A 21925-nucleotide genomic window follows, 5' to 3' on the forward strand; every position below is an offset into this window, starting at 1 on the left:
GCGCTGGACAGAGAAGCTCTGGCGCCTCTGGACTGAGGGGCTCTGGCGCCTCTGGACTGAGGGGCTCTGGCGCCTCTGGACTGAGGGGCGGAAACTCTGGTAGCGCCGGACAGGCGGGAGCACCTGTGTTGATGGGACGGAGAGACAGCCTGGTGCGGGGTGCCGGCACTGGTGGTACCGGGCTGGGGACACACACCTCAGGGTGAATGCCTTGCATACTACGCCAAATCAACTGCTCTCTCTCTTCACACTCCCCCAATTCTATTAACACCTCCTCGAGTGTCTCCTCATCTCCCATCCGTTCACTCTCCTCCATTCTGTCCAATAACTCCTCGACCCTCTCAGACTCAGCTTCGCCTATAGCTCTGATAACATCCATGGCTACTTACGGTTAACAGGGGGAGTTGGCTCAGGTCTGGCTCCTGACTCTGCCACACTCTCCCTGTGCCTCCCCCCAATACATTTTTGGGGGTGCCTCTCGGGCTTCCAGCCGCTCTGCCGTGCTAGCTCCTCATAATGCCGCCTCTCTGCTTTCGCTGCCTCCAGCTCGGCTTTGGGGCGGCAATATTCCCCTGGCTCTGCCCAGGGTCCTTTCCCGTCAAGGATCTCCTCCCAAGTCCATTCTTCCAAATAGTGCAGCCTCTCCCACTGCTGCTGCTGCTGCTGCTGTTGCTCCTGCTGCTGCTGCTTCTCCTGCTGCTGCTGCCTCTGTTGCTTCTCCTGCTGCTGCTGTTGCTCCTGCTGCACCTGTCGCTTCTCCTGCTGCTGCTCTTGCTGCTGCCTCTGTTTACCACGCCGCTTGGTCCACAAAACAAGAAACGTGAAAAACCAAAACAGTCCTATCTGGTGCCACAAACACAAAGACAGGAACAATCACCCACAAAAACCCAACACAAAACAGGCTACCTAATTATGGTTCCCAATCAGAGACAATGACGAACACCTGCCTCTGATTGAGAACCATATCAGGCCAAACATAGAAATAGACAAACCAGACACACAACATAGACACCCAACCAGCTCACGTCCTGACCAACACTAAAACAAGGAAAACACACACGAACGATGGACAGAACGTGACAGGCCAAGATAAAGCAAAGCAGTGCGACAAAACAACAACACACAACACAGAGTTACACATAGAATAAACAAACATACGGTCAATAATACAGTAGAAAAAAGTCTATATACAGTGTGTGCAAATGACTAAGATTAGGGAGGTAAAGGCAATAAATAGGCCATAGTGACAAAATAATTACAATATAGCAATTAAACACTGGAGTGATAGATGTGCAGAAGATGAGTGTGCAAGTAGAGATACTGGGGTGCAAAGGAGCAAAATAAATAAAATAAATAACAGTATGGGGATGAGGTAGTTGGATGGGCTATTTACAGATGGGCTATGTACAGTTGCAGTGATCTGTGAGCTGCTCTGACAGCTGGTGCTTAAAGTTAGTGAGGGAGATATGAGCCTTCAGCTTCAGTGATTTTTGCAGTTCGTTCCAGTCAATGGCAGCAGAGAACTGGAAGGAAAGGCGGCCAAAGATGAAATAGCTTCGTTGGTGACCAGTGAAATATACCTGCTGGAGCATATGCTACACGTGGGTGCTGCTGTAGTGACCAGTGAGCTGAGATAAGGCGGGGCTTTACCTAGCAAAGACTTATAGATGACCTGGAGCCAGTGGGTTTGCCAATATGCCACGGCTAAGGGCTGTATCCAGGCACTCCGCATTGAGTCGTGCTTAAGACCAGCCCTTAGCCGTCGTATATTGGCCATATACCTCACCCCCTCGGGCCTTATTGCTTAAGTCTACGATTGCGTTCCCCTAATCAGACGTTGCATACATCAACCAATGGTTGTGTGCCATGTCTTTGACCGTGTCACCGACTGACAGATTTCTATTACATATGACGTGGTTAGCTGATACTTAAAATACCTATCAAGTCCTTTTAAGACTTGTCATGCATCAGCAAAGCCAGGGCAGAGGATTGCGCCCTCATACTTACAAACAAATGTGCAATGTAGTGGAACGGGTAAAATACCATGAATAGAAATGACTGAAATGATTACATTTTGTTTTCTATTTCAATTGATATGTTCTAAAATGTTGACATATGTCAATCATTTTTCAACTTAAGATGTTCATTAAAGTTGCTTTGTGCAGAAAATGTCAGGTAACAGTTTGATAGAAACCTCAGCAACCAGAGGTAGAGAGAAGGGCAGAGATTACACAGCCTGCTATCCCAGTCATGTCCAAAGCTAGGGTCTCGACAGTGATAGGGGAATCACAGTGCTGAAAACCATTGTTTGAGTGCAGAAGGGCGGAGCAAGTGTGTGTCAGAGTGTCACTTTCCTGTAAACCCAGGTGAGCAAACGTTAGGGGGTTGGGGGGTTCTGAGTCGATGTGATGATGTCTTCCTTCTCTTGGTTAGACCACAAACACACCATACCATTCTCGGTTCTCACAAAGAGCAGCAGACTCCTGATGAAAGCAGGCTCAGTGGCTCTAAGCTTTTTCATGTGGCTGTTTCTACTTCCCACTGAGAAGTGTGTTTTTGCTTCTGAAATGATAATTTTCTGCTGCATAACTGTTTACAAATATAAATATACATACATACACAATTCTCTCTGTGACTTTTTATTTTAATTATACAGGTGACAAAAGCAGCAATCCCCCCCCTACTCTCTACAAAAACTCTCTACTGTTGCCTCCAAGAAGATTGCTGTGGAGGCATTCCATCATCATTTCAAGGTACTGTGAGGTTTACCATTTCCAGAACTGACAGTCAGACTTGCATGTCACTCAAATGTTCCTCATACCCCAGAAGTAGTTCTGTGACAATTGGTTAGGGCTGTGAGTACATGTGAGGGGCTTTCTCAAGTAGTCTTTCTAGGTTGTCCTCTTTGTCTGGCCCCACACTGAGATGAACAAGGTTGTTCATTTTTTGGTTTATTTGTCAGGGACCATGTATGTGCAAAAACCCAACTAAGGAGAGACAGAGAGATAAAGGTGTGCAATGGTTTGGAGAGCAGATTAAATCAATGTTTTCACAAAGTTTTTAATGACACTGTAGTAAACTATCAGTGCAGTCTTTACTTCCATTTTCCAAGTCTGTGTACATGTGAGCGTGCGTGCGTGCATGTATGAAAGTTTAAATGAGTTTATCTCTAATATGAGCTCATTATTATCTACTTGTCCTGCCACAGCATCAGTTACCTGGCTAAGTTTTCTTTTGAGAGAGGAGTAGATGGAGAGCGTGAGTGAGAGGTGGTGTGAGCTTGTCACAGACCCACCCAGTGTGTGTGGGTGGAAGCTGTGGGTTCCAGTCACCCGCGTTTTTATAAGACTGAGATGCTCAGATAGAAGCACACATCTCCTGCACACAGAGGCGACACACACACTCACGCTCCTCTCTCACACTTTGCACCATGAGTGGTACACAGGGCTATCCTTACCCCCAGGTGTTTCTAGTGGACAGTGGTAGAGGTCCACAGCCGTCGGTCGAACCTCCAGGCATGCTGCCCTGCTGGCCCTTCCCTCCTGCCCAAGAGAGAGTGATGGAGCGGGGCAGGGGCAGAGGCTGCAGGGGGGTTGGCTCCTGGAGCCTGACTATGGCTCTGCTGTTTCTGCTGCTGCTGGTGTTTGGGGCATTTGGACTGGGTACCTACCAAATAATCAAACTACAGACTCAACTCGACGGGATACAACAGGTGAGGGTGTGTGTTTGGGTGGGGTTCTCCTGGTGCAAGTCTGCACTCTGATATCTATTTGTATCAAAGGGTCTCTGTATTTTGTCACTTCTCTGTCTCATATTGTTCTTTCTGTATGATGTCAGCATCTTTCTTTGCAATGACTCTGCACTGATCCTCTGCCAAAACCATCAATGAAATAGACGCATTGAGGAATTTGTGGTAGTTCATATTTAGTGTCTCGTTACCTTTCAATGTTTTTGTTGTTGGCTAAAACATCTTAACTTACTGATGAGAAAAACAGAGACATATAGTAACAAAATGCAATATCGTAGCAACAAGAAGAAAAGACTGAACCTAAAAAAAGATGCATTCTACCATTTAATTATCACCTTGATGATTATTGTGACCACTGGAAAAGGAGTGGGAGACTGGTGAGGGGTAGGGGACAGACAGAGGTAAAGTGTTGATGGAAAATAGGCAAAACAGGCTAACTTTTGTGCAAGTTTTCTTGTTGCCTCTGCATCTCAGACTATTAAGTAGCAGTGACATTTAAAGACGTCAGCCCAGACCGGAATCTGTTCAGAGTTGTGGTCACCAGTCCAGCGGTGCTACAGGAAATCCTTGACTCATAATACATGTTCAGAGAAGAGCTGATGTTCAGTGTATCTTAGCACTACATTTATATTGATCACCTTTAACCACAAAATGTCATGTAACATCTGTGATGTGGATATTTTATATTGATGCGAAAGAACTTGTGTTTGTGTGTGCTAATGTGAAGTGGGAATGAGATTTATCTCTTCTTTTGTCACAGGAAATTAACATTGAGATTGATGGTCGTGGGCCTGAGAAGCTAGTGGGTGACCTTCCAGAGACTGATCCAAACAGAGGGAAGACAGCCGGCAGACCTGCAGCACATGTTATAGGTAAGCTGGGGGCAGAGCCGGCCCGAGCCACTAAGCGACATAAGTGACCGCTCAGGGCCCCGTGGCCACTAGGGGGCCACAGACCAAAAATAAATAAAAATCTGGGTCTCAAATTACAGTTGTGAGTTAGAATAGTAGAATACACAAGGTGCAATTTCTAAATTTGGTTGTGCATCAGCAGTTTTTATTTTATGTCAGTCACTAAATTAGCCCATGTCAGCCTATTGTTTTTAAATGTATTGGTAAGTTGGTCTAGCCAGCTATCATGCCCAGGGGCCCTGACCTCTAGGGGGCCCCCATTGATTTTGTTAGTCACTCTCACTCAGATATCATATTAACATGATAAAAAAAATGTATCTCCATCCTATGGCTAAATGAGTAGAATTGCAGGAAATTGGCTGTAAAACTGCAAAATTGTCTCTCTGTCCCATGGCTAAATTAACTTAGTTGAAACTGAAACTGCAAAATCTCCAACTCATGGCAAAATGTATATAATTGAAGGAACTCTGAAACTTTTTTCTCTCCACCATCAAAATATTGCTTAGGGCTCCCAAAAGGATAGGGCCTGCTCTGGCTGAGTGCAGTTCAAATCAAAAGTTTAATTACTTTATTTTGGTGTAGGCTTTTGCTCCAGCCCTGCTCTGACATACCTGATTCTAGTAATCAGCTGCACATCAGGACCTTGATTAATTGAATTAAGCATGCACTCCTGATGTAGGCCCAGTGGAGTGTCATCTCTAATGCCATTCTCCCTGCTGTCCCTGCTGTCTCCTTTTGTCTCCCTCAGGCCGGATTGAGAAGCATGTTTCACAGAATACCTTGCGTTGGGAGCCAAAGGCGGGGCGGGCCTTCACAGAGGGGGGCGTGGTCTATCGGGATGGCGGTCTGCAAGTCAACGAGACTGGGCTCTACCACATCTACTCCCGGGTGCAGTTTGAAGCCAATCACTGCACCCCTACAGATGCCTTGGTTCACTCTGTGTTTGTAAGAAGGCCAGGGAATCGCAAGTCTCTCACCCTAATGGAGGGGCACAGGGAGGGCTACTGCAACCTGGGCTCTCATGGGCATGTCTGGACCTCGGGGAGTTACCTGGGATCCACACTGAAGCTTGAAAAGCAGGACTGGCTGTATGTGAATGTCTCCCATCCAGCCATGCTCAGCCACGCTCATCATGCCAACTTCTTTGGACTCCACAAGATCTAGAGAACAAGAGGATATCTGTTTCATGTCTATTTTCTGGTCAACGACCATTATATTTTGCCAGAACAGTAATGGCAGTGCAATGAGCATTCATTTATTTATTTGTGATGTTAGAAGTGCAGTGGGTTTCAACTGATATTTCAATCCTAGAACACTAATATGCTTGTGACGAAAGTGGTATTTAGTATTTATTCTGATAAAAAAATCTGACACTGATGATCCCAGCAGCAGGTCTGAATGTATGTTCATTAGAACGCAGAGAAATAATATGCATGTTTGGGATTTAATATAATGTCAACGGGTATACAACGTTCTATTGTAATAAATAAGTATTTTAAAGAGATCTGACTTTTTGAGGTCTTTGTCAGATGTCTGTTTGAAGTGTGTCCGTGCTTGCAAAAAGGACTCTGTGTTTTTTTGTATTGAGCTGGGTTGTGGACATGAGGTTAAGATTATGGCTACACTCTTAAAACAAATGATTCCAAAAGGGTTCTTTGGCTGTCCCCCTTTTTTTCCAGGTAAAACCCTTTTTGGTTTCAGGTAGAACCATTTGGGGTTCCATGTAAAACCCTCTGTGGAAAGGGTTCTACATGGAACCCAAAATGGTTCTTCAAAGTGTTCTCTTATGGGGACAGCTGAAGAACCCTTTTGGGTTCTAGATAGCACTTTTTCTAAGAGTATAGGGTGATCATTGAGCCAGGGTGTTGGCATGAGTTTAGGGTTAAGGTTATAGCTAGGGTTAGTAGGGTTGAGCCAGGGTGTGAATGTAGGAGACATGTTTCAGGCTCATGGTTGCCTGTGGTATCTTGATGAGGTAGCGCTGCCTGCGACTTCAAAATCAGTGCAAGAGAATTGGACTACCAGTGTAAACGCAGCCCAAAATACACAACAGTATCTGAGTGTGAACTGAGAGAGAGTTTAGTTCAGTAGCGGTGTGTGGGTAAAATCACTGGGGAAGCCAAAAAAAGGACATATTACAACCTTTAAGTTATGATAATTTCATTGTTTGCTCTATAACCTGTTAGTTCACCTTGTGACCGTGATATTGTATATAGGCCTAAAGGATGAAAAAATAAGACAGTGGCAGAATAAATTCCACCACACCTTTGTTACATCATAAAACCGGAGAGCAACCTCTGTCCAGTGAAGTACACAAAGCATATTGCATGTAACAAACACTTACATGAACTACAGCATGGTCAAGGAAGTTAATGTTTAAGACATTTTCGTACCACTTAACTATTCATTTAGATCCACGGAGAGTTACCGCAAGTCGCAAAGAAAAAAGGAGCTGCCTCCACTATTCCAGCACCATTTCAACTTCAACATTTCAACATCAAATTACATATCCTTAGTCTACAGTCATGGCCAAACATTTTGAGAATGACACAAATATTAATTTTCACAAAGTCTGCTGCCTCAGTTTGTATGATGGCAATTTGCATATACTCCAGAATGTTATGAAGAGTGATCAGATGAATTGCAATTAATTGCAAAGTCGCTATTTGCCATGTAAAGGAACTGAATCCCCCCCCCCCCCAAAAAAAACAATTCCACTGCATTTCAGCCCTGCCACAAAAGGACCAGCTGACATCATGTCAGTAATTCTCTCGTTAACACAGGTGTGAGTGTTGACGAGGACAAGGCTGGAGATCACTCTGCCATGCTGATTGAGTTCAAATAACAGTCTGGAAGCTTCAAAAGGTGGGTGGTGCTTGGAATCATTGTTCTCTGTCAACCATGTTTACCTGCAAGGAAACACGTGCCGTCATCATTGCTTTGCACAAAAAGGACTTCACAGGAAAGGATTTTGCTGCCAGTAAGATTGTCCAGAGAAGACAAGGTTATCGCTACCATCAGTCCTGTGTCATGCCAACAGTAAAGCATTCTGAGACCATTTATGTGTGGGGTTGCTTCTCATGCAAAGGGAGTGGGCTCAATCACAATTTGGCCTAAGAACACATGAATAAAGAATGGTACCAACACATCCTCCGAGAGCAACTTCTCCAGTTTGGTGACGAACAATGCCTTTTCCAGCATGATGGAGCACCTTGCCATAAGGCAAAAATGATAACTTGTCACGTTCTAACCTTAGTTCCTTTATTATGTCTTTGTGTTAATTTGGTCAGGGCGTGATTTGGGGTGGGTAGTCTATGTTTTTTTTTCTATGGTATATTTCTGTGTTTGGCCTGGTATGGTTCTCAATCAGAGGCAGCTGTCGATCGTTGTCTCTGATTGAGAATCATACTTAGGTAGCCTGTTTTCCACATTTTGGTTGTGGGTGATTGTTTTCTGTGTCTGTGTTTTCCACACAGAACTGTTTCGTTTTCAGTTTGTGTAGTGTTCAGTTTTGATATAAAATATGACGAACACTTACCACGCTGCGTATTGGTCCGATCCTTCCTACTCCTCCTCAGAAGAGGAGGACGAAAACCACTACATAACTAAGTGGCTCGGGGAACAAACCATCAATATTTTGGGTCCATGGCCAGGAAACTCCCCAGACCTTAATCCCATTGAGAACTTGTGGTCAATCCTCAAGAGGCGGGTGGACAAACAAAAACCCACAAATTCTGATTAACTCCAAGAATTGATTATGCAAGAATGGGATGCCATCAGTCAGGATGTGGCCCAGAAGTTAATTGACAGCATGCCAGGGTGGATTGCAGAGGTCTTGAAAAAGAAGGGTCAACACTGCAAAAATTGACTCTTTGCATTAACTTCATATAATTGTCAATAAAAGCTTTTGACACTTGTGAAATGCTTGTAATTATACTTCAGTATTCCATAGTAACATCTGACAAAAAATATCTGAAGACACTGAAGCAGCAAACTTGGTGGAAATTAATATGTGTCATTCTCAAAACTTTTGGCCATGGCTGTAATACAGTGACAACTGAAAGATACCAAAAAACGTTTTAGTCAATCAATGTAAGCTAAATATGATGTGGCTGTCCCTGGTTCTGATTTCTGTTTGCGTGAGCGTTCGTGCAAGTAGAAAAAACATTTTGACTCACCCTACTTGTAGAGAAACGCCAATGCCATCCTCCTCTCATTCATGTTGTTGAAACTCTGTCATGCAGTACACGCCTTTATTCGTTGTTGTCCTAGGCTACTAGGCTAGAATGTTTGCTCACTCGTCTAACCTTCTTTCATGGGCAACATTAGCTAGTTAACATTAGCTTACATCTAGCTACATATTGAACTTCCATCCTATCAGGCCAGGGGCACAATGTATGAATTGATGGATGGATCAGAATTGCTTTTATAATCATTGGCCAGTACGGAGAAAGTCCAAATCCCAATCTCCATCCGTGGCTAATATAGGAAAGGGATCATTTTAGCTAGCTTGCTAACCACCGGAGGACAACAACTCAACGAGATGCAACAATTCACGTTGTTTCTGTCAATGATGTATGCTCTCAATGCAATTTGACAGGAGTGATGCCAAATCAAAACTGCCTTCCCTTGACACTTTTTTGGTGCGCCAGGACCATTCACAGTTGAGCTCACTCAGTTTAGCTCAACGCTGTTCGGCTTCTATATTATAAATGTTTTATATCAAGGGAGGCCAAATGATTGCTGGCTTCCCTTGCGTTCAATGCAACGGGCGGCAACAATGTCATACTCTGTTTGACCAGACAGATTCAGATAGAAGGGCTACATATACAGAGACATCGCTCGCTCGGATGCTTTCTCCATTGAAATAAATTTAGCCTCTTGTGAATTGAAGGAAAATTATAAAACCCAAAGAGACAAAAGATTAATTATTTTCTTTTTTTCTCTGTCAGTTTATTGGGGAAGCCTGGCTTCCCATGGCATCCACGAATACACCCTACTGGTTTAGTTGTGTGCCGAGGCATTGAATCTGATTTAGGGCCAGACAAAACGACAGACAGACAGGCCCACCTAGACACCCCCCCCTATCTCACATTCCATCCCCTGTGAAAGTCACACAGGAAGTTAGAGCAGCATCAGAAGTACGCTCTGTTCTTCTCTGAGGTCTGGCTTAACGCTCTGACACTGCCGTGTCCCCTCGCCTGTGCCTTCAGTGTCTTTACACAGTGCGTGTGTGTGTGTGTGTGTGTGTGTGTGTGTGTGTGTGTGTGTGTGTGTGTGTGTGTGTGTGTGTGTGTGTGTGCGTGTGCGTGTGCGTGTGCGTGTGCGTGTGCGTGTGTGTGTGTGTGTGTGTGTGTTTGAATGCGGTGCGATGCGATGCAGTGCAGTGAAGTGCAGGAGAGGCAGATGTTAAATTTTGCAGTACTGCCTCCATCTCACTGCAGTTGCAATGGTAGTCCGCAACATGTTTTCTTGTATTCTTTTTTTTTTTTATCTTCCAAAAATAGATTGGAGAATTGTGGTATAATGACCTATTTTACATCACAATAAGTCTTTTAAACTGTTACATTGACTGATAAGACTGATAAATTATACAACGAATAAAAATATAAACACAACACGCAACAATTTCAAATATTTTACTTAGTTACAGTTCATGTAAGGAAATCAGTCAATTTAAATAAATGGATTAGGCCCTAATCTAAGGATTTCATATGACTGGGAATACAGATATACATCCATTGGTCACAGATACCTTTCAAAAAGGTAGGGGCGTGGATCAGAAAACCAGTCAGTATCGGGTGTGACCATCATTTGCCACATGCAGTGCGGCAAATCTCCTTCCCATAGAGTTGATCAGACTGTTGATTGTGGCCTGTGGAATTTTGTCCAACTCCTCTTCAATAGCTGTGCGAAGTTGCTGGATATTGGCGGGAACTGGAACACGCTGTCTTACAAGTCGATCCAGAGCATCCCAAACATGCTGAATGGGTGACATGTTTGGTGAGTATGCAGGCCATGGAAGATCTGGGACATTTTCAACTCCCAGGAATTGTGTACAGATACTGTAGATCCTTGTGACATGGGGCCGTGCATTAACATGCTGAAGGTGATGGTGGCGGATGAATAGCACAACAATGGGCCTCAGGATCTTGTCATGGTATCTCCATGCATTCAAATTGCCATTGATAAAATGCAATTGTGTTTGTTGTCCGTATTTTATGCTTGCCCATACCATAACCTCACCTCTGTTCACAATGTTGACATCAGCAAATCGCTCGCCCATCTTCCCAGTACAGTTGAAACCAGGATTCATTCATGAAGAGCACACTTCTCCAGCGTGCCCGTGGCCATCGAAGTTGGTAACGATGCCAACCTACAGTCAGGTCAAGACCCTGGTGAGGACAACAAGCACGAAGATAAGCTTCCCTGAGATAGTTTCTGGCAGTTTGTACAGAAATTCTTTGATTGTACAAACTCAGTTTTATCAGCTGTCTGGTTGGCTGGTCTCAGACGATCCCGTAGGTGAAAAAGACGGATATGGAGGTCCTGGGCTGGCATGGTTACACGTGGTCTGCCATTTTGAGGCCATTTGGACGCACTGCCAATTCTCAAAAACTACAGTGGAGGCGGCTTATGGTAGAGAAAATAATACTCAATTATCTGGCAACAGCTCTTGTGGACATTCCTGCAGTCAGCGTGCAAAACTTGAGGTATCTGAGGCATTGTGTTGTGTGACAAAACTGCACATTTTAGAGTGGCCTTTTATTGTCCCCCAGCACAAGGTGCACCTCTGTATTGATATGCTGTGTAATGATCAAGCTTCTTGATATGCCACACCTGTTTGGTGGATGGATTATATTGGCAAAGTAGAAATGCTCACTAACAGGGATGTAAACAAATTTGTGCACAACCTTTGTGAGAAATATGCTTTTGTGCAAATGGAACATTTTTGGGATCTTTAATTTCAGCTCATGAAACATTTAGGGATAAGGTCAAGGTTAGGTTTGGTTGCATATGAAACAAAATATTTAGTTGTGTGACCAGGAGTTTTATTTTGGGAGCACTGTGTGACTAGGAAAAAATTGGCCAGATAATAATTGTTATAATTATAAGGCTTCCCTGTACCTTTGTTTCCGAGTTCCATAGAGAAAAAAGCCAGCTCAAATTTGTTAGCGTCATAGTTGCACCATTACTTCAGTGAAAACAGGTTGCTTCTACACAACCATGTCAAAAGATCTGACCCATATTAACTGCTCAACATTCTACGTTAATAAACATTTTACATTCATAAACCATGACATGGGCCGTCCTAAAACTACTTGCGCTTTGTTAACCATTTGTTTACACTTTGTTCAGTCATTTTACATCATTGGCTAGCAAGCTAACAACCTGCTCACTTCACCAGTATATCCAAACTTTTGGAGGCACCGAAAGAAAGGACAAGGGATTAACTGCAGCCGAATCAGAGCACCACTCTGAGTGGTTTCACCTCCTCCACCCATCTCAAACCTATTCTTCAGGAGATCAATAATCATAGTAATGAATGAATGACATATCTCTTGCATGTCATCATCACAAACCTGACGTTTTTAAAGAGACGGTGTACAACGCATCTCAATAGGAAAATAGTGTTTTTACACAATGCAGAATCCTAATATTCCACAAATGACTTCAAAAGCAGCTAGAATTCAAATATGTATATATTATTGTATTTTTTAGCCCTTACCCTAACCACAGGCTCATACGGTACTCTAACATCAGCTGTAAGGGAGGCAGAGACCGCGTTACCATACTACCCACACATTCTACCTGAATGTCAACATTTCATTTTTTTTTAAACTTTATTTAACTAGGGAAGTCAGTTAAGAAAAAATTCTTATTTACAATGACAGCCTAGGAACAGTGGGTTAACTGCCTTGTTCAGGGGCAGAACGACAGATTTTTACCTTGTCAGCTCGGGGATTCAATCTAGCAACATTTACGGTTACTGGCTCAACGCTCTAACCACTAGGCGACCTGCCGCCCCACATTTAAACATGGGTAGATGAACCACAGGTTCACTGTGGTATCAACCAGCTTGTCGAATAGACATTCATCCAATGCAACTCGTATTATTACATTAACATATATATTACACACAGTACACATTACATATGCAGGAATCAATACCTGAACCCCGCTGTATATTAGCCTGGGTACCAGTCTGTCTCTGCCATCATGCCACTCCATGACATGACAAAGAGTTGACATGATCGCACAAAGAGATCTGGGACCAAGCTAGCCGTAGATGTGACCAACCAGGTAAAAGTATTCAGGTTGTCTGCACGCCTAAAGATCATGGTACAGTAGCTCTCTGAGCTAAAGCCTAGGCATAAACTCTGGGAGATAATACAAGTCTGCAGAATTCACTTTACTTTATACAGCTTAAATATGTCAGGCTGCCATTGATATACACACTGTCATGCAAGTCTGCCATTGACATCAATGCACAACTATGGACCTGATTTACTCAAGGATCTGAGAAAACGGGTATAAATCTGCTATAGCTACATCTAGTGGCCATTGCATTTCCTTCATCTACCCAGTCCTGTCCGATCTGTTTATGCAGAAGGCAGGAAACCATTTCTCTGATGAAATGCAGTGTTTCCTCAGTCTCTCAGTCGATGGCATCATCTGCCTGTCAGATAAAGAACTGCAGCCAGCTTTGGATATTATAAGGTGGCCTGTATGTAAAAATGTGTGTGTGTGTGTGCACGTGCGTGCGTGCGTGTGTGTGTGTTTGTGCACGTGCGTGTGTTTGTGTGCGTACGTGTGGATGTGTGGCATATGTGTGTGTTTTTACCTCAACATGGGAATTGGAACTTGTACTTCAACTAAAACTACATTTAGTCCAGGAGGACATTTAATCTGTGTCTGGTCAATAACTCAACTCTCTCCCCAACAACTTCCTTCCCATCTTTTTTTTACGTGTCAAGGGAAGGGTTTGAAAAACAACAGTTTAATAAAACACACATACACATACACCTACACATTAACACACAGAAACAGTACATCAATATAATTAATATTACATTTACATTTAAGTCATTTAGCAGACGCTCTTATCATAGGCCTAATAGTACTTTAAAGCTCTTTTTGCGCACAATATAGCTATGTTTTGTGTCATCGGGAAAAGCCTGTATCAACCCTTGATACAGTTTGGAAATCAACTTAGATAGCTCACCAACGTTAGCCAACTTTTGGCTGGCTCCAGCAGTGGTATAATGGCACATCATCAATTTTATAGGACAAACAAAGGCTACAAAACATTGCAATACACACAAGAGCTGTTAGATACTGCTAAATGACAGATAGTGAGAGACTAGATAGAGCTGAACTGGCTGTGGTAGCTACTAGCTAGCTAGCTAGCTAATTAAACTAGCTGCTAGTAGTTCATTCACTTCAGTAGAGAGGCGATTCAATACTTAATATGTGATAATGATAATGCCCCAGAAGCTGGCCAATATATCCTCCAAACACCAGCTTCAATGCCCCATAATGTCAGTGCAATTAAGTTTTTAGAAATGTTTACAAATTAATTAAAAATCAAATGTCTAAGTATTCAACCCCTTTGTCATGGTAAACCTAAATCAGTCCAGGAGTAAACATTTGCTTAACAAGTCACATTATAAGTTGCATGTGAAATAACAGTGTTTAACATGATTTTTGAACGACTACCTAATCACTATACACCACACATACAATTATCTGTAAAGTCCCTCAGTCGAGCAGTGAATTTCTAAACACAGATTCAACTACAAAGACCTGGAGGTTATCCAACACCTTGCAAAGAAGGACACCTATTGGTAGATGGTTAATAAAATGATTATGGAGACATTGAATATCCCTTTGAGCATAGTGAAGTTATTAATTACACTTTGGATGGTGTATCAATACACCCAGTCTCTACAAAGATACAGGCATCCTTCCTAACTCAGTTGCCGGAGAGGAATGAAAACGCTCAGGGATTTCACCATGAAGCCCACGGTGACTTTAAAACAGTTACAGAGTTTAATTGCTGTATTTTGAGAAAATTGAGGATGGATCAACAACATTGTAGTTACTCCACAATACTAACCTAAATGCATAAAGTAGATGTAATTTCTTCCAGGTATGGGCCCTCCTATGAGTGCAGGCGCTTGCATCAAAAAAATGTATGCACATAACAGGTCCTTGGTCAGTCACCCTAGGTGAGACAAAAACATTGTCTCACCTCAATACATCACGCAAAGCAGCCACAACTGTCAGTAAGAGTGTCCATGATTGAGTATTTGAATGTCTCCAGTTTGAGTGTTTGTTGCAGCTCGTTCCAGTTGCTAGCTGCAGCGAACTGAAAAGACCAGCAACCCAGCAATGTGTGTGCTTTGGGGACCTTTAACAGAATTTGACTGGCAGAACGGGTGTTTATGGATGATGAGGGCTGCAGTAGGTATCTCAGATAGGGGGGAGTGAGGCCTAAGAGGGTTTAATAAAAAAGCAACAACCAGTGGGTCTTGTGAAGGGTTTACAAAGATGACCAGTTTACAGAGGAGTACAGAGTGCAGTGATGTGTCCAGTAAGGAGTATTGGTGGCAAATCTGATGGCTGAATGGTAAAGACCATCTAGCCACTCGAGAGCACCCTTACCTGCCGATCTATAAATTACGTCTCCATAATCTAGCATGGTTAGTATGGTCATCTAAATCAGGGTTATTTTGGAAACTGGGGTGAAAGAGGAGCGATTATGATAGAGGAAGCCACGTCTAGATTCAACTTTAGCCTTTAGCTTTGATATGTGCATGTATATGTGCACTGATATATTCATGGACGCCAAGGGAAGCCAGGCTTCCCCAAAAAATCTACCAATAGAAAAACGTACAATTATTTCTCTTTCGTCTTCTGTGTTTCATAATTTTCCTTCAATTCGCAAGAGGCTGTATGTATCTCACAGGAGAAAGCATCAGAGCGAAACAGCGCCACTCAGCCTACACGTAGAGAGAAAATCTATCTGATGCTGTCTGGTTCAAACAAGTATGACATTGTTTCCACCCATAGCGTTGAACACACGGGAAGTCAGCGAGCATCTGGCCTCCCTTGACAAAAAAGTATTAAAAAATTAACTGTGAATGGTCCTGGCACATCAAAAGAACGTGTCAAGGGATGCCAGCTTGGATTTGGCTTCACGCCTATCAAATCCCATTGAAAGCATATATCATTGACAGAAACACTTGAATTGTTGCATCTCATTGTGTTGTTGTCCTCTGGTGGCTAGCAAGCTAAAATTGTCCAAGCTAAAATTGTCCTGTTCCCAAATTAGCCATAAATAGAGATAGGGATTTGGACATGTGATTTTACTCAATTCTCAGTACTGACCAATGATTATAATGCTTATTCTGATCCAACCATTAATTCATACATTGTTGTGCCCCTGGTCTGAGAGGATGGAAGTTCAATATGTAGCTAGATGTAGTAGGCTAATGTTAACTAGCTAACGTTGCCCGTGAATGGAACTTAGGCTAGCGAGTAAGCATTTTAGCCAGGTAGGCTAGGACAACAAAAAATAAAAGCGTGTTTTGTATGACAGAGTGACAGACCGTTTCGTCAAGATGAAAGAGAGGAGGATGGCATTGGCGTTTCGCTACAAGTAGGGTGAGTCGTCATGCTTTTCTACTTGCACAAACGTGCACGTGCACACACACAAACATGCACACAGAAATCAGAACCATGGACAGCCACATCATATTTAGCTTACGTTGATTGGACTAACTTGTTTTTGGTATCTTTTAGTTGTCACTGTATTAGACTAAACAGAGGTGATTTGATGATGCTGAAATGTTGAAGTTGAAAATGTGCTGGAATAGTGGAGGCAGCGCCTGTTTTCTTTGTGACTTGCGGTAACTCTCTGTGGTTCTAAATCAATAGTTGTTAAGGGGTCCGAAAATGTCTTAAACTTTAACTTGCTTGACCATGCTGTTGGTCAACTGTCTGTTACTGTACATGCAATATGCTTTGTGGACTTCAATGGACAGAGGTTGCTATCCGGTTTTGTGATAAAACAAAGGTGTGGTTGCTTGATCTGATTTGTGGTCGGAGGCTGTGACGCAATTGCAGAGCCTCTGGAGGCATACAGAGGCCAAATTGAGCTATGTACCGCATCGCCATGTGCCTCACAAATTTTGTAACAATGCAGAGGGCTCTGTATAGCTCCGCATTTACATGATTGGTTTAGATAAGTTTTTCCCAAACTGGGGAGGGTGGAGCGAGGGGTCAGTAGGGGGTGGACTTTACTCTTGAAAGTTGTAATCGTAGAATGCACAAGGTACACTTTCAAAATTGGGTAGTGTATCATCAGTTCCTCTTGTCATTTTAGTCATTGCATACCTTAGAGAGCTATTTATAACTTCAGAAATGTCCAGATCAACTAGCCCATCTCAGCTAACATTTTTAGCTCATAGATTCTGTTGTAATTTTGTCACTCAAATATCACATGAATAAACATTACACATGGCTAAATGTATATAATTGGAAGAAAATGTGCTTTAACCCTCCCTTTGTCCTCAGATTCTGTATACACCCCGTGTCCTCCGGGTCAAACTGTCCCGCCTTCACTAAACCCATAATTAGCACATGTGGGACAGTATGCATTTGCACAGTCTATGCAGATATATTTCTTACACCTGAAGCACAGTATGTGTTTTACAGTCCTTCTTTGGTGGGCAGATCTGACACCTCTTCCTCTTACTTGCCCCAGCTGGGGCAGTGGCTAGGGCAGCTAGCTCCTCAGGTTGATCACGATATCTAGCCCTCTGAACAGCTTTCACAACTGCTGCAGATGCTTCTGTGTGGGGGAGATGCTCCAGGAACACCCTCCTCTTGTTCCGCTTACGAGGCATCCAGCTAGTGTTGATCTCTCTCCATATCACAAAGGCATTGTAGGAAGAAACATCAATGATGTTGTGGAAGATGACCAGGGGCCAGTGGGCAGTCCTTCTGCAGCTGTACATTCCAATCACCTTATCTAGGTTGTCCACACCTCCTTTGTTGCAGTTGTAGTCTCGGATGACGGCTGGCTTCCTGTCTTCGTGATCGCTAATTTCAGCATCTGTGTGCAGAAGTAGAGGTCAACCGAAGTAGAGGTCGACCGATTATGATTTTTCAACGCCAATACCGATTATTGGAGGACCAAAAAAAGCCGATACCGATTAGTCGGACAATTTTTTATTTTATTTTACATTTTTCAATTTATTTGCAATAATGACAATTACAACAATACTGAATGAACACTTATTTTAACTTAATATAATACATCAATAAAAATCAATTTAGCCCCAAAATAAAAAATGAAACATGTTCAATTTGGTTTAAATAATGCAAAAACAAAGAAGTAAAAGTGCAATATGTGCCATGTAAAAAAAGCTAACGTTTGAGTTCCTTGCTTAGAACAGGAGAACATATGAAAGTTGGTGGTTCCTTTTAACATGAGACTTCAATATTCCAAGGTAAGAGGTTTTAGGTTGTAGTTAATACAGTATTTATAGGAATATTTCTCTCTATACCAATTGTATTTCATATACTTTTGACTATTGGATGTTCTTATAGGCACTATAGTATTGCCAGTGTAACAGTATAGCTTCCGTCCCTCTCCTCACCCCTACCTGGGCTCGAACAAGGAACACATCGACAACAGCCACACTCGAAGCAGCGTTACCCATTGCTCCACAAAAGCTGCGGCCCTTGCAGGGCAAGGGGAATAACTACTCCAAGTCTCAGAGCGAGTGACGTTTGAAACTCTATTATCGCGCACCCCGCTAACTAGCTAGCCATTTCACATCGGTTACAACAGCCATTAGGCTGATAGGCTTGAAGTTATAAACAGCGCTGTGCTTGCGAATAGCTGCTGGCAAAACGCACGAAAGTGCTGTTTGAATGAATGCCTACGAGCCTGCTGTGACACAATTTCACCTGCTAACCTGGATTTCTTTTAGCTAAATATGCAGGTCTAAAAATATATACTTCTGTGTATTGATTTTAAGAAAGGCATTGATGTTTATGGTTAGGTACAGTCTTCCAACGATTGTGTTTTATTCGCAATGCGCTTTTGTTAAATCATCCCCCAGCATTGCATCGATTATATGCAACGCAGGACACGCTAGATAAACTAGTAATATCATCAACCATGTGTAGTTATAACTAGTGATTATGATTGATTGTTTTTTATAAGATAAGTTTAATACTAGCTAGCAACTTACCTTGACTTCTACTGCATTCAAGTAACAGGCAGGCTCCTCGTGGAGTGCAATGAGAGGCAGGTGGTAAGAGCGTTGGACTAGTTAACTGTAAGGTTGCACGATTGGATCCCCCGAGCTGACAAGGTGGTGAAAATCTGTTGTTCTGCCCCTGAACAAGGCAGTTAACCCACCGTTCCTAGGCCGTCATAGAAAATAAGAAACTTTGTTCTTAACTGACTTGCCTAGTTAAATAAAGGTATACATTTTTTTTATCTGCAAAAAAATCGTATTGTTATGAAAACTTGAAATCGACACTAATTAATCGGCCATTCCGATGAATCGGTCGACCTCTACTCAGAAGTAACACATTCTTGTTTTTCTTTGGGAGGTTTGAAACTAGAGTGGTGGTGGGCGTGAAGGCAAACCTTGATGAGAAGACCTCTCTTTCCTTTGATGCAAGCAGTGCAGGTGGGAGCTCAGACTTGTTCTTTCAAACTGTGCCAACCATGGTGACGTTCCTCTTCAGGAGCTGCCGTCCGAGTTCATAAGAGGTGAAGAAATTGTCACGTGACATTGTGACCCCTTAATCCCTCTGTCACATCAAGCACAACACGCGTCCCCTGGTTCTTCTCTGGGCCTCCACTTCCCGGTGTAGACTTGCATCTTCCAAGTGTAGCTGGATTTGGCGTCGCAGGCCACCCATGACTTGATCCCTTATTTTGCTGGCTTGCTGGGCATATACTGCCGGAAAGGACAACAACCTTTGGCAAGAAGAGATTAGCATCATTGGTAATTATTAGTATCGGTGTCATAGAAACAGTCACAGAAGTCAGTAGTGAAAATCACTTTTATTATATATACACTACCTCTGAATGGAACCAGTTGCTCATCCACTGTTACGTCAGGCCCTTGGTTGTAGACGTATGGCAGCCGCTCCACCCACTTGTCCCAGACCTCTCTTATGGCTGCCAGTTTGTCTGTCGCACGTCTTGTAGGTCTTGACTCAAGTCATCAAATCGTAGCAGTCTTGAGTAAGTGTGAAAGAACTTGAGTGGCATAGTGGCACTGAAAATCGCTCTTCCACTCTCTGCATCCCATAGGCTAGCTGCAGCCTCACCTCGGGACCTTTATACACCTGCTAAGATTAGCGGCCTTATGTAGGCATACAGGTCAGTCTCATCCATCCCTTTCCAGCTGTCTCCATATTTTCAAAAACCCTCCAGATTTGTCATGTCCAGGATGATTTTTTCTATTGCTGGTGTGATGAATAGGTAGAATGTTGAGGCGATGTCATGTGCATAAGAAACTGCATATGTTGTGGGTCCTGGGGTCATCTCCATGACCTTATGCTCTGCCATCCTTCCCTGTTTGTGAATTGCTACTGAGGACCATCTGATTTGGCTGTTTTTTGACATTAAAGTCTCTCTTTCAGCTTGAGGAATTTCTTCTTCTTCTGAAGATGATGCATCATGCTCTGGGTTGTATTCCTCCTCATCTGCATCTTCTGATTCATCCTCTACTTCTCTTCAGATTGAGTAGTCTTGCTGGACATTTGAAGATATCTGTTCTAGAACCTGTTCAGTCGTGAAATGCACAGTCATGGCTTCAGCCCCTTGGGGAAGACCACATATCTGGACATGTACGGACATGTACCGATGACAATATTATTTTGTTTCGTACAGCTTACATGGAACATGAATAAAGGCAACATTTCACTTTTGTAATATTGGGGTCAGTCTAGGACAGGTCATCAAATTTCAAGTTGAATAATATTCTGGAGGTGATTGTTTTCACTGCTGTTAAAGAAAGACTCACTGCCTCCTTCTCACAAATGATCCAACAAATATACAAATAAAATAAAAGTTGGTTCAAACAGTGGCGGGTCAAAATGACCCGACCTGCAAATCCTCTCCACCTTCTCAGGACCATGAGCCTGTCACCTTTGATGTGACACTGTTGTTGCTGCTATTGGTGATAGTGTGATAGTGGTGCTGGCTACCATAAGTTGTGAAAACAGTGCATTATTTTATGCTGTGTGTCATGCCCGAAGCGTGGCCAGGCCTGTTTGATTAATTCATAATGTTATCAAAAAGTATCTCTTCTCCTTCACTAGAACTAGAATGGTGCAACTACAGAATATATATAATGTTGGGCGCATTAAGTGATGCTATGTTTTCTGTTATTTTCTATAATTGTTTTGCTTGATACAACTTATTGGAAGATTTTTTGTCCCTCTGAAGGCCTAGGTCCTACAGTCATGGTTCGCCACTACATTAAAGTAAAACTGCAACCCAAGTCATAGACTGTTCTCTATGCTCCCACACGGCAAGCGTTACCGGAGTGCCAAGTCTAGGTCCAAAAGGCTTCTTAACAGCTTCTACCCAAAAGCCATAAGACTGCTGAACAACTGTTCAAATGGCCACCCGGACTGTTTACATTGACACCCCCCTTTATTTATACACTGTTTACACTGTATATTACCTATGCATAGTCACTTTACCCCTACCTACATGTACAAATTACCTTGACTAACCTGTACCCCTGCACATTGACTCAGTACTGGTACCCCCTGTATATAGCCTTGTTATTGTTATTTTATTGTGTTATTTTTATTTTATTTTTTACTTTTGTTTATTTAGTAAATATTTTCTTAACTCTATTTCTTGAACAGCATTGTTGGTTAAGGACTTGTAAGTAAGCATTTCACAGTAAGGTCTACTACACCTGTTGTATTTGGTGCAATACAATTTGATTTGATTAAGTGCAATGGGTGTGCTAAAAAGTTTTGAGTAATGACAGCACAATGGGTTTAGAGTGTACTTGTGTATCTTGAGTAGTGCATAAACTAAATATTCAGTACATAATTCCTACATGTCTCTACATAGTCACTACTGCACAAATAGGTTTTGTGTATTAATTCCATTGTACTTTTTCATGAGGGTGGTGTGGTCTTGCCCGTATTGGACTTGATGTGGGCTGGCCTGTGTTGGGCTGATGTGGGCTGGCCTGTGTTGGGC

General features: G+C 42.8%; 1 protein-coding gene and 1 pseudogene across 1 annotated transcript; one reads left to right on the forward strand and one right to left on the reverse strand.

The window, feature by feature from the left end:
* Positions 1–2464: 2464 nt before the first annotated feature.
* LOC135555118 (tumor necrosis factor ligand superfamily member 6-like) lies at positions 2465–6161 on the forward strand. The gene is made up of 4 exons (XM_064987478.1): positions 2465–2548; positions 2657–3712; positions 4509–4620; positions 5408–6161. The coding sequence occupies exons 2-4, from the start codon at positions 3431–3433 to the stop codon at positions 5821–5823; spliced, it is 810 nt and encodes a 269-aa protein (XP_064843550.1). The 5' UTR covers positions 2465–2548; positions 2657–3430; the 3' UTR covers positions 5824–6161.
* Positions 6162–17351: 11190 nt separating this feature from the next.
* On the reverse strand, positions 17352–20323 carry LOC135556870 (piggyBac transposable element-derived protein 4-like; annotated as a pseudogene).
* Positions 20324–21925: the final 1602 nt, after the last annotated feature.

Source organism: Oncorhynchus masou, chromosome 15 (assembly GCF_036934945.1).
Source record: "Oncorhynchus masou masou isolate Uvic2021 chromosome 15, UVic_Omas_1.1, whole genome shotgun sequence".
NCBI lineage: Eukaryota > Metazoa > Chordata > Actinopteri > Salmoniformes > Salmonidae > Oncorhynchus > Oncorhynchus masou.

Excerpts from the sequence above, each read along its gene's own strand:
- LOC135555118 (XM_064987478.1), top strand. The coding sequence starts at position 3,431 with ATGAGTGGTACACAGGGCTATCCTTACCCCCAGGTGTTTCTAGTGGAC. Across the intron at positions 3,713-4,508 it reads AACTCGACGGGATACAACAG|GAAATTAACATTGAGATTGA; the intron begins GTGAGGGTGTGT and ends CTTTTGTCACAG. Across the intron at positions 4,621-5,407 it reads ACCTGCAGCACATGTTATAG|GCCGGATTGAGAAGCATGTT; the intron begins GTAAGCTGGGGG and ends TGTCTCCCTCAG.